We start from the raw sequence: 13,156 nt of genomic DNA on the forward strand, positions 1-13,156 counted from the left end.
TGGAACACATTATTTTGTATGTTTTTTTCTTTTTGTCTTGGAATTTTTGGGGGAAGCCTGGCTTCCCTTGGCATCCATGAATACATGCCACTGCAAAGCAATTAACTTTTTGTCCTAAATTCAAAACTGATTGGCTGGGCCTTGCTCCAGTGTTTGGAACTGGCTGCCAAGTGAGTGGGCCTATGCCCACCCATGGCTGCACACCTGCCCAGTCATGTGAGATCCATAGATTAGGGCCCAATGAATTTATTTAAATCGACTGATATCCTTAGATGAACTGTAACTCTGTAAAATCTTTGAAAGTTTTGCATGTTGCGTTTTATGTTTTTATTCAGCTGAAAATGGTTGTCTACCAATTTGACATAGCTTGGGCAAATGTTGCACAATCCAGGTGTGCAAAGCTCTTAGTATCTTACCCAGAAAGACTCCCAAGCTGTAATCACTGCCAAAGGTGCTTCTACAAAGTATTTACTCAGCTGTGAGATATGAGATATTTGTGTATTTCATTTTCAATATATTAGCAACAGTTTCTAAAAACATTTTGTTCACTTTGTCATTATGGGGTATTGTGTGTAGATGGATGAGAGAATGTTTCATTTAATCCATTTTGAATTCAGACTGTAACACAACAAAATGTGGAGTAAGTCAAGGGGCATGGATACTTTCTGAAGGCACTGTACTATTCCAAAGAGGTTTTTTGTTTTCAAGCATATTGTTTATGACGCTTGCAATATGTAGTTGTAACATACTCCTTACATTCAGCAGCCCAACATTTTCCCTCACTGCTCTGAAATGACACAGCTGTTGTTTTTCACTCTCTAGCTATGGGAAGCCCAAAAGGTGAAGCAGGTAAGTTTTGGTCTGCTTTATATAAAGCAGTTTGACCCCATTTTGACCCCATGTATTTATTGCCATACAGTACATTCCCCCTCTCCTCTTGGCAGCATGATGATGATGTTACACTCTATATCTCATATCTGAATGCAGGCCATCATTCATCCTGACACAGGAGAGAAGATTTTCATGCCTTTCCGAATGTCAGGTATGACTTCCGAATGAAGATTCTCGACAGAGTGAGTTTTTTATTTTGTTACTGGTCATTTTTACACTGATTTATATTATTTTGTATCTACACAGGTTATGTCCCATTTGGAACACCAATTGTAAGTCTTATATGAAATATTACTGTATTTCATATGTATCTATGGAAAGAATATTCAACTATGGCCATTTGTTTAATTATACATTGTCTTTACTGACTTCTTGGGGTAGATGGAAGCTTAGCTCTGGTCCAGGGTTTTAGTGTGCTTTACTGCACTTAGTAGTGGAATGTGCGCTAACAACATGGACCAGAGCTAATGGAAGCCATCATTTTGTATCTGATAGAGACAATGTAAGAGCATAGTTGAACTATTGTCTCCCTATCTGGTGTCATCTAGGTTGTGGGCCTTCTTCTTCCAAATCAGACTGTGGTATCTACTATTTTCTGGCAGGTAAAGAAATGCCAAGACACCTTTTCAACAATAACCTTTTACCATATTGTTACTATCCACATTGGAAATGCTCTCCTTCCCAGTTGGGTTAACTGATGTAATTGAATTTCACTGAATGTTTTTTTCTCCTTTCAGTGGCTGAACCAAAGTCACAATGCCTGTGTCAACTACTCAAACCGCAATGCTACTAAGGTAGCGTATGATGTTGCTATGGTAGCGTATGATGTTGCTATGGTAGCGTATGATGTTGCTATGGTAGTGGCATGATGTTGCTATGGTAGTGGCATGATGTTGCTATGGTAGTGGCAGGATGTTGCTATGGTAGCGGCAGGATGTTGCTAAGGTAGCGGCAGGATGTTGCTAAGGTAGCGGCAGGATGTTGCTAAGGTAGCGGCAGGATGTTGCTAAGGTAGCGGCAGGATGTTGCTGCTAAGGTAGCGGCAGGATGTTGCTGCTAAGGTAGCGGCAGGATGTTGCTGCTAAGGTAGCGGCAGGATGTTGCTGCTAAGGTAGCGGCAGGATGTTGCTGCTAAGGTAGCGTATGAGAGGATAATGGATATTGTTTACGGCTTGATTCCCAGAAAAGCTATTAAATTACAGTTCTGTGTAAGTGTTTTTGGTCCACAGACTGTGCTGCTCAATAGCAACTAGCACTGCACCTCCTCCATCTGGTACTGTAGATTTCCTTCAATATGTGGTTATCAATAAAACATCACAATACGTTTGATTTGGCTGCTGGGGGGCAAGGAGAACCCCAGCTCAGCTAAAACCATTGACAAGTACGTTCTGTTTTCAAGGGATTGTTAAATAAATGTTAACTATTTTGTTGTATTATCATCACCTCTTGAACAGCATAGTCAGAACTACACATTTCAGATTATTCAATGCAAAACAATTGTGCACTTTTAGTTCCATCATCAGAGTTATACAGCAATTAACTTCTCCCCAGCAGGCAAATCGAACTCTGCACCTTATTGTGATGTATTAATAATGACCTATTTAACCATGGGTCATGTTCATTAGGCCCAAACAGAATAAAATGTACTGAAACAGCGAGGGATTACCTGGACTTGCAATAAGAAATGTTTTGCTACGGTTTGCCCCCCCCCCCAAAAAAAAGTGTTTTGCACATATGGCTGATGTCGAAGTGTCCATTTTCTATTTAGAGTTTTGGTATTCAAGGCAATGATTTTAGCCAGCGTTAGACTTATGTGAGAGGCTGTGAAATACTAAGTCATTCATGTTGTTGTTCATATTAGCCTACACCAACATCCAAGTTTCTTCAAGGTTACTTCGGAGCTGTGACCAGTGCTGTCTCCCTTGCGGTCAGTTGTTGATTATTATACATTTCTGGTAATTAATATTCAGTCTCAGAGCAGGGATTCTGTCCTGCCTATTTGTGTTATATGTAATAACATAGGTGCTACAAGTTAAATGGGTTTAAGTTTCAAAGTTTATTTGCCACATGCATAGGATACGACAGTGTAAAACAGTACACATTTAGTTGAGCGTTTATCCTAAAGTTTGTGCTGTGTTTAGGTGGGACTGAATGTACTGATTCAGAGAGCCAACAGGTTGAGTCCAGCAACCCAAATAATCATACAGAGACTCATCCCTTTCCCAGCTGTGGGTATGTATTCATAAATAATGATTTATTAAGTGATTATCATGACAGTATTAATGTGAAAATCTAGACTTGATTAAAACACCCATTTACCACAATGTAATATGAGCTACAGGTGCAAATAAATACTGCCATTACGTTTGGGTTCATTCTCTGTCCTCTCCTGTATGTAGGTCTCCCCCTTTGCATCCCCCACATGGATAAATCACCTTTAACAAGAGCTGCAAATAAACTGGTGTCAGAGGAGGCAGAGTTTTGCAGGCTTATAAAATGTCCTTGCTGATGTTTTGCTGCTGACTTCTACTCAAAAGGGATGGATCAAAATTTACAGAAGGGTTACCTAGAGGATAATGGGGGAGGGTCATGCTTTTTCCATTTCAGTTAAGGGGAAGGTAAAAAATTTTTTTTATCTAGTCCAGGGATGGTCATGTAATTTGTTATTGATGACATTTCTATATTTCTCAGTGTTTTAGAATTAGTTGCTTATTAGGCTACATATCGATGTGTGCCCGATGCCACCCCTCATCTCTGATTCTCCGCTGGGCGTGCAATATCAAGTGTCTATAGAATATTTAGTGTGGTCTCAATCAAATGATCCATAGGCTATAGACTATATACTGCGAAGTGCATGCTCAGAGCAAAGTTATATTTCTAAGATAGCTGCTGGGATGGTGTAAATACAACTAGGCTGCATTACACATTGCAATGAATATTCCAACCCTGAGCCCCGGCCTGCTCTGCTCTTGCTGATCAAAAACTGTGTTGTGTGCTGCCTAACCAATGGCTGTGCTGTGTAGGCCTACGGTGGCAGTTCAGGAAGAGAGTCAAAAGCTTCTTTCCAAAACTAATATTTGATTAGACCTACAGAGCACACATTTTTTTTTTAAATCTTGCGTCGTGTACTAGCCTATAGCCTATGTTCTGTTCAGTTTGAGAAGGAGAGCATGAAGATGAGGAGGAGGAGGACCAGAGGTCAACTTTGATAGATTTGATTAAAAATAATGTTTATTGCCCATGATGTATTTATCAGAGTTATTGACCTCAAAATAAGCCAGGTTCAGAACAAGCCTCACTATCTATGGAAATATATTCTCAGTATTACCCAAGAACAAGGAGGTTTTAGATTTCAATACTCTAAATAATAAATTGTTATTTTATATTTATTTTTAAAAACTTTTTTTACCCGTTTTGCTCCCCAATTTCGTGGTATCCAATTGGTAGTTTGTCTTGTCCCATCGCTGCAACTCCCCTACGGACTCGGGAGAGGTGAAGGTCGAGAGCCATGCGTCTTCCAAAACACGACCCTGCCAAGCTGCACTGCTTCTTGACACATGGTTCGCTTAACCCGGAAGCTAGCCACACGGTTCAACTGGCGACCGTGTCAGCGTGTATACGCCTGGCCCGCCACAGGTGTCGCTAGAGTGCGATGGGACAAAGACATCTCGGCTGGCCAAATCCTCCCCTAACCCGGACAAAGCTGGGCCAATTGTGCGTCGCCTAATTGGTCTCCCGGTCACGGCCGGCTGCAACACAGCCCGGGATCAAACCCAGATCTGTAGTGACGCCTCAAGCAATGCAGTGCCTTAGACAGCTGCGCCACCCAGGACAGTATTTGGAATGTCTTCCCTAAGTATTTATTTGACTCTGGTGGTGGTTTAGAATTTCTGCTTCCGTGTAATTTCGATGTTTATAAAATCCCAATAAAATTGGCCAAATTTCATAAGCAGGCACTTTTAGCATGGATGTTGGTGTATAAACATAATTGTCCCCCACACAGATACTTTCTATGGAACAACAAAGATAAAAAATACGTTTTATTTTTTCGGAACTGGTTTGAGAATACATTTATTTTGGTTGGTCAGTTACTGAATGAGGATGGATATCTACTCTCATATGGGGAATTTCTTGATAAGTTTAGAATTCCAATAACCCAGAGAGAATATACAACAACAACAACAAAAATTATGCTACTCCAATATATTTTTGGTTCACTTTAAAATTTAATTTAAACATCTTTTCTTAAAAAAGGCAATTAAAACTTTTATTCTTAATGAATATGTTTGATAGTTTAGGATTCCTGGCAATGTAAATAGTTTGTATGTATGCTTGTTTGCATGTAACTATTCCTCTTTTGATTGTTGATATTTGTTATTTAATTAAAAAAAAAAATAAGTAAAAAAAAATCTAATCTATATATCACACACACTAGAGGTCGACCAAGTCTCAGAGCGAGTGACGTTTGAAACGCTATTAGCGCGCACCCCGCTAACTAGCTAGCCATTTCACATCGGTTACACCAGCCTAATCTCGGGAGTTGACAGGCTTGAAGTCATAAACAGCGCAATCAATGCTTGAAGCATTGCGAAGAGCTGCTGGCAAAACGCACGAAAGTGCTGTTTGAATGAATGCTTACGAGCCTGCTGGTGCCTACCACCACTCAGTCAGACTGCTCTATCAAATGTGAAATCAGAGACTTAATTATAATATAATAAACACACAGAAATACGAGCCTTAGGTCATTAATATGGTCGAATCCGGAAACTATCATCTCGAAAACAAAACATTTATTCTTTCAGTGAAATACGGAACCGTTCCGTATTTTATCTAACGGGTGGCATCCCTAAGTCTAAATATTCCTGATACATTGCACAACCTTCAATGTTATGTCATAATTACGTAAAATTCTGGTAAATTAATTCGCAACGAGCCAGGCGGCCCAAACTGCTGCATATACCCTGACTCTGTTGCAAGAGGTGACACATTTTCCCTAGTTAAAATAAATTCATGTTAGCAGGCAATATTAACTAAATATGCAGGTTTAAAAATATATACTTGTGTATTGATTTTAAGAAAGACATTGATGTTTATGGTTAGGTACACGTTGGGGCAACGACAGTCCTTTTTCGCGAATGCGCACCGCATCGATTATATGCAACGCAGGACAGGCTAGATAAACTAGTAATATCATCAATGTGGAGTTAACTAGTGATTATGATTGATTGATTGTTTTTTATAAGATAAGTTACTGCTAGCTAGCAACTTACCTTGGCTTCTTACTGCATTCGCGTAACAGGCAGGCTCCTCGTGGAGTACAATGTAAAGCAGGTGGTTAGAGCGTTGGACTAGTTAACCGTAAGGTTGCAAGATTGAATCCCCGAGCTGACAAGGTAAAAATCTGTCGTTCTGCCCCTGAACAAGGCAGTTAACCCACCGTTCCTAGGCCGTCATTGAAAATAAGAATGTGTTCTTAACTGACTTGCCAAGTTAAATAAAGGTGTAAAAAAATTGTTTTCAATTGGCGGCAAATCGGTGTCCAAAAATACCGATTACCGATTGTTATGAAAACTTGAAATCGGCCCTAATTAATCGGCCATTCCGATTAATCGGTCGACCTCTAATATATATACACATACAGTTGAAGTCGTATGTTTACATACACCTTAGCCAAATACATTTAAACTCCAGTTTTTCACCATTCCTGACATTTAATCCTAGTTAAAAACTCCCTGTCTTAGTTAGGATCACCACTTTATTTTAAGAATGTGAAATGTCAGAATAATAGTAGAGTGATTTATTTCAGCTTTTATTTCATTCATCACTTTCCCAGTGGGTCAGAAGTTTACATACACTAAATTAGTATTTGGTAGCATTGCCTTTAAATTGTTTAACTTTGGTCAAACATTTCGGGTAGCCTTCCACAAGCTTTCCACAATAAGTTGGGTGAATTTTGGCCCATTCCTCTTGACAGAGCTGGTGTAACTGAGTCAGGTTTGGAGGCCTCCTTGCTCGCACATGCTTTTTCAGTGCTGCCCACAAATGTTCTATAGGATTGAGGTCAGGGCTTTGTGATGGCCACTCCAATACCTTGACTTTGTTGTCCTTAAGCCATTTTGCCACAACTTTGGAAGTATGCTTGGGGTCATTGTCCATTTGGAAGACCCATTTGCGACCAAGCTTTAACTTCCTGACTGATGTCTTGAGATTTTGCTTCAATATATCCACATAATTTTCCTACCTCATGATGCCATCTATTTTGTGAAGTGCACCACTCCCTCCTGCAGCAAAGCACCCCCACAACATGATGCTGCCACCCCTGTGCTTTACGGTTGGGATGGTGTTCTTCGGCTTGCAAGCGTCCCCCCTTTTCCTCCAAACATAACGATGGTCATTATGGCCAAACAGTTATATTTTTGTTTCATCAGACCAGAGGACATTTCTCCAAAAAGAATGATCTTTGTCCCCATGTGCAGTTGCAAACATGTGGTCTGGCTTTTTTATGGCGGTTTTGGAGCACTGCATTCTTCCTTGCTGAACGACCTTTCAGGTTATGTTGATATAGGACTCGTTTTACTGTGGATATAGATACTTTTGTACCTGTTTCCTCCAGCATCTTCACAAGGTCCTTTGCTGTTGTTCTGGGATTGATTTTCACTTTTCGCACCAAAGTACGTTCATCTCTAGGAGACAGAACGCGTCTCCTTCCTGAGCGGTACGACGGCTGCGCGGTACCATGGTGTTTATACTTGTGTACTATTGTTTGTACAGATGAACATGGTACCTTCAGGTGTTTGGAAATTGCTCCCAAGGATGAACCAGAGTTGTGGAGGTCTCCAGTTTTTTTCTGAGGTCTTGGCTGATTTTCTTTTGATTTTTCCCATGATGTCAAGCAAAGAGGCACTGAGTTTGAAGGTAGGCCTTGAAATGCATCCACAGGTATACCTCCAATTGACTCAAATGATGTCAATTTGCCTATTAGAAGCTTCTAAAGCCATGACATCATTTTCTGGAATTTTCTGAGCTGTGTAAAGGCACATTCAACCTAGTGTATGTAAACTTCTGACCCACTGGAATTGTGATACAGTGAAATAATCTGTCTGTAAAAAATTGTTGGAAAAATGTATTGTGTCATGCACAAAGTAGATGTCCTAACCGACTTGCCAAAACTATAGTTTGTTAACAAGAAATATGTGGACTGGTTGAAAAAGGAGTTTTATTGACTCCAACCTAAGTGTATGTAAACTTCCGACTTCAACTGTATATATTTAAATATATGCCAGATTCTAGTAACTTACATTGTGGTTCTGAACCTTGAAGCAGCAGCCACAGCACAATCAATCGGCAAATTCGAGTAGGCATAATTCATTTCAACAGCCCTCATTTTAATTACACTTACCATCAAGATGGCTTTGTGTTGGAGCCTATTTATTCCTATTTAAGAAATAAGAGGTAGGCCTATCTGTTTGAATGACGAAATTAGGCTATAGGCTGCTATATCCTTCACCCACCATGCACTCTTTAAATAGCCTACCTTCGTGTCAGTGAAGGGCTGTTAAGTTCAAACCAAGACTCGAATTGAGGGGGTATGAGAGGGTATGCCATAGGCCTACCTTTTATTAAAGAAAATGGCGAAAATCACACAACTACCCCTTGTTAGCTTAAATTTTGAAGAAAATAAATGGATTTATAGCAGAGCTTTGGTCCGTGTTGCTTTATGCTAGAAAGACCGTGACTCCAATGCATATGGGGATATCATTGTTTCGTTTGTTTGACATTTAAAGGCTGAGCTACAACCTTCTATAGCCGAGGAGACAAAAAATGTACTTTGCTTAGGAAGTAATCTATTTCTGTCACTATCAATTAATTAAGCTATTCACGTTCTGTAGAACAGAAGCTATTTAAACTCAGACAGCTTTTAGAGAAACATTTGTGACCTTCTCTCATTGGGTTAGGCCACAAAAGAAGAGTAGCCAGCAGTTAAAGCTTACATTTTTCTGCGTCGTTAGGTCTACTCTGCCTGGGGTGGAAAGGTAGGCCTAGCTTTTGAAAGATTCCTAATGACATCTCAGATTTAATTATTTGCAAACTGACAGTTTTGTTGCAAACAAGGCACACTGATTTGGGCTCCCGAGTGGCACAATGGTCTAAGGCACTGCATCTCAGTGCAAGAGGTGTCACTATAGTACCTGGTTCAATTCCAGGCCATATCACATCCGGCCATGATTGGAAGTCCCATAGGGCGGCGTTGTCCGGGTTTGGCCGGAGTAGGCCGTCATTGTAAATATGTTGTTCTTAACTGACTTGCCTAGTTAAATTTAGCCTGTAATTTCTGTGGTATAAAAAAAACATTCTGATATGTAAAATGATGTGGAATTGCATGAAATGTTTATAAAAGGCACTTTTTTCTTGGACCTGCAAATACGATGATTTAGTAAAAGCATTACATTAATCTAAAGGAGATCTTTCCACCCCTACTCTTGGTCTGCGGACCCACAATCTTATGGCCCTCCAGCCCTCTGCTCTATCAAAATGTCTGTGTTGCCATGTAATGCTTACTGGATGAAGAACAGTTTCGTAACCTGCACATCTAAGGCTCTGGTCTATCCAAGATGGATAGACATGTTTTCAGCTATCCACTTTGTTTTAGTTATTATTTTGGGTATAGGGGATGGTCACTTGTTTTTTTTTTTTTTTTACGTTCAGGGAGAGTTTCGGTAAAATATATTTTGCTGAAGGGAGGGCCAACCATTTTCATTTCAGAGAAGCCCGATTTTTCTCCATGTAACCCTTTTATTATAAATAACGTTCACTCCCTAAGCTTTGTGTGGTTAGCATTGTGTAGCTAATAGCTATCCTCCTACCTAGATCACTGTTCAATGTTGTCAAGGTTATACTGTTAGCTCTCACTAGTTGTACATGTGAAACCTATGTCCTTACTGAGGGCTGGTCAATAGAAATCACTTGCTGAAGTGGAATCCTCCAAACAAATTCATGTGAAATGTATGCGTTGGCCCTGTTGGAATACTCTTAAAATGCATCTATACTTCCTTCCCTTTTTAAAGTAGTCTAGTTGTTGGAATAGTGATTACTTCAAGGATGGAAGGGAGGAAAGACACATTTTTACAGTCTTTAAACAGGTAGGTCTCAATGTCAGCTGAATGGTATGCAGCGGCACTTTCACAACCAGTCTTCTCCACTTCCTCAGCCAGTGCCAACATTTGCAATGTGGGCCTCATGAGGAACAATGAGCTGTCGGAGGGCATCGACGTGCTGGACGGAAATGGGAACGTGGTGGGCTCCTCAAAGATTGCTGCCAAACATGTGAGTGGCTGGCCATCGGGGAACTCAGACTAGCCTGTATAAAAACACTGTTTCCTTCCTGGCCATGAAATGTATGAAATCATTCCACAAAAACTGACTGGCTAGCTAACTATCAAACATACTGTGCAGATATATCAAATGCAATATTTTACCAAATTTGAGGGGTCTTTAGACTGAAAGATTCCCTGACCAAGATGGCCGTCCTGTTATCACATTGTCGATATGCCTATGACCACTCTAGTGTTTTATTTGATGTGTTCCTGACAAAATATGTTGTCTGTAAACTGTTAATATTGTATATTCAATGCGAAATTTGTATTTTTGTGTGGAGAATCTGTTTCTGAATAGTCTGTCCACTACTGAAGTCAGTATGATTCATCATATGAGGTTGAATAAACAACAGGTTTATTTGATTTATTATTAGTCTAACATATTTATACCTTTTTCCACATATGCCATATCCTTCTAATCTCATGGGAGGGGGAATTTTATCCAACACATTGCAATATTTTGAATTGAATCATGTGCAGAATATTTTTCTCCCCCCTCCAGGCAATTATGGAAACTGCCTTTACCAGAGTGGTCCTCCCGATGCCAATCTTTGTCCTTCCTCCCATCATCATGTCCTACCTAGAAAAGTATGTCATGCTTCTAGATGGGTCAGAAATATTTAGTGTACTGCCTTGTCAAGCCCCTGCATTAATGTCAGGATAGTATCAGTTGAAATACCTAAAGCCTGAGAAACGGGGTCCTGGATAGGACAATGTTTATTACAGATCAACAGTCTGTGGCATACATTTTTTTGTCTTGTTGACAATTACTATTGGAATCGTGTGTAAGAAATATTGTATCGGTGTTGAGATTGTACTCCATACAAATGGCAATATCAAAATGTGTGCTTCCCTTCATGTCTGTTAGACTTCCATTCCTGCTCACGAATCGGAGGCTGTTGCTGCCCATCCACAGCCTGGTGTGTCTGGCTACCTTCAGCCTCTCGCTGCCCCTGGCCATCAGCCTATTCCCACAGATGTCTCAGGTACTACTGCTGCTGCTATCCCTGGAGGCTGCCTGGACAGCTGGGGAGGAATTCACCTCACACACACTTCACTTGTCATTTCCTTCTTCACTTGTAATTAAGAACGAACTACAAAGGTTTTGGGTTTGGAGGTACTGTGAAGGGCTATTAGGTGTTGCAGTTCACAATGTCCACAGCCTTTAAATGTTCTTCTATTTTTCTGTCTTATTGGATCATGTTGTCAGGCATGGTTTGTCTGACAGATGTTATTTCTATGTAAAATATTCTGTAACAAGTGTTGTTTTTGTGCTCAATGGTGGATCTATTCATAATATTTAAGAGATGGTGTATTGTGTACTTACTTCTCTTTCTCTGGTTCAATGTCAATAGATTGAGGTGTCTAAGCTTGAGCCTGAGATTGCCATGGCAACCAATAGCAAGGTGGTGACCTACAACAAGGGACTGTGATGACCGTCCTGAGAACAGCGATTCAAATGAGCCTCCTTTTTGATTGGCTGTCACGGACACTCCAGTTTCCCCACTAATGGATTGGCGGAAGGGAAGCTGATCCTAGATTTGTACCTAGGGGACGCTTCACCCCAGAGCACTCTCTCCCATAGCCTAATATGGTAACAGGTCCAGACACTTTCTGCTGCATTAATATAGTGTAACATATATTATCATGTGCTGTCTTAACCAATGGTTTTAATACAACATATAAAAAAATGTGTTTTATTGTCACTTACACCAGAGAGGTGCAGTGAATTGTGTTGTTTTACAGGGTCAGCCATACCAGTCCAGCACCCCTGGAGCATATTAGGGTTAAGTGCCTTGCTCAAGGGCACATCTGCAGACTTTTTTACCTTTCGGTTACTGATCCAACACTAACCGCTAGGCTACCTGCCACCTATGAGGCCAATCAGTAATGACTGAGGAAGTTAAGGAAATAATAGACTAATAATATATTATGATGGAACTTTATAATGTTATGCCTATACCAGCTATTTTACAATTAGTGGTGCTGATCAACCCATTTGTCTTTAACTTTAATATGAAATGTGTTTTTATTGTTCACCCAAACTGCTGTAGTTTGAATGTTTGTGGGAGGACATACAGTTGAAGTCGGAAGTTTACATACACCTTAGCCAAATACATTTAAACTCCGTTTTTCACAATTCCTGACATTTAATCAGAGTAAAAATTCACTGTCTTAGGTCAGTTAAGATCACCACTTTATTTTAAGAATGTGAAATGTCAGAATAATAGGAGGGAGAATTATTTCTTTCAGCTTTTATTTCTTTCATCACATTCCTAGTGGGTCAGAAGTTTACATACACTCAATTAGTATTTGGTAGCATTGCCTTTAAATTGTTTAACTTTGGTCAAACATTTCGGGTAGCCTTCCACAAGCTTCCTACAATAAGTTGGGTGCATTTTGGCCCATTCCTTCTGACAGAGCTGGTGTAACTGAGTCAGATTTGTAGGCCTCCTTGCTCGCACATACTTTTTCAGTTCTGCCCACAAAGTTTCTATTGGATTGAGGTCAGGGCTTTCTCATGGCCACTCCAATACCTTGACTTTGCTGTCCTTAAGTCATTTTGTCACAACTTTGGAAGTATGCTTGGCGTCATTGTCCATTTGGAAGACCCATTTGCGACCAAGCTTCAACTTCCTGACTGATGTCTTGAGATGTTGCTTCAATATATCTACATAATTTTCCTTCCTCATAAAGCCATCTATTTTGTGAAGTGCACCAGTCCCTCCTGCAGCAAAGCACCCCCACAACATGATGCTGCCACCCCTGTGCTTCACGGTTGGGATGGTGTTCTTCGGCTTGCAAGCCTCCCCCTTTTCCTCCAAACATAACGATGGTCACTATGGCCAAACAGTTCTATTTTTGTTTCATCAGACCAGAGGACATTTCTC

General features: G+C 40.3%; 1 protein-coding gene across 4 annotated transcripts in view; it reads left to right on the plus strand.

The window, feature by feature from the left end:
- Positions 1 to 12,519, plus strand: part of LOC106604472 (sideroflexin-5) — a 30,123-nt gene extending 17,604 nt beyond the window's left edge. For 3 of the 4 annotated variants that reach the window (XM_014199113.2, XM_045717982.1, XM_045717983.1), the window contains 11 exons: positions 823 to 849; positions 988 to 1,042; positions 1,138 to 1,163; positions 1,440 to 1,493; positions 1,629 to 1,685; positions 2,753 to 2,818; positions 3,033 to 3,123; positions 10,100 to 10,215; positions 10,768 to 10,853; positions 11,134 to 11,251; positions 11,621 to 12,518. In XM_014199113.2, coding sequence (XP_014054588.1) covers positions 823 to 849; positions 988 to 1,042; positions 1,138 to 1,163; positions 1,440 to 1,493; positions 1,629 to 1,685; positions 2,753 to 2,818; positions 3,033 to 3,123; positions 10,100 to 10,215; positions 10,768 to 10,853; positions 11,134 to 11,251; positions 11,621 to 11,698 — 774 coding nt within the window. In that variant the 3' untranslated portion in view covers positions 11,699 to 12,518. Of the gene's footprint in view, positions 1 to 822; positions 850 to 987; positions 1,043 to 1,137; positions 1,164 to 1,439; positions 1,494 to 1,628; positions 1,686 to 2,752; positions 2,819 to 3,032; positions 3,124 to 10,099; positions 10,216 to 10,767; positions 10,854 to 11,133; positions 11,252 to 11,620 lie in introns of all 4 variants that reach the window. The other variant, XM_014199112.2, reaches the window with a different exon arrangement.
- The last annotated feature ends 637 nt before the right edge of the window (positions 12,520 to 13,156 follow it).

This window comes from Salmo salar, chromosome ssa05, assembly GCF_905237065.1.
Source record: "Salmo salar chromosome ssa05, Ssal_v3.1, whole genome shotgun sequence".
Lineage (NCBI taxonomy): Eukaryota > Metazoa > Chordata > Actinopteri > Salmoniformes > Salmonidae > Salmo > Salmo salar.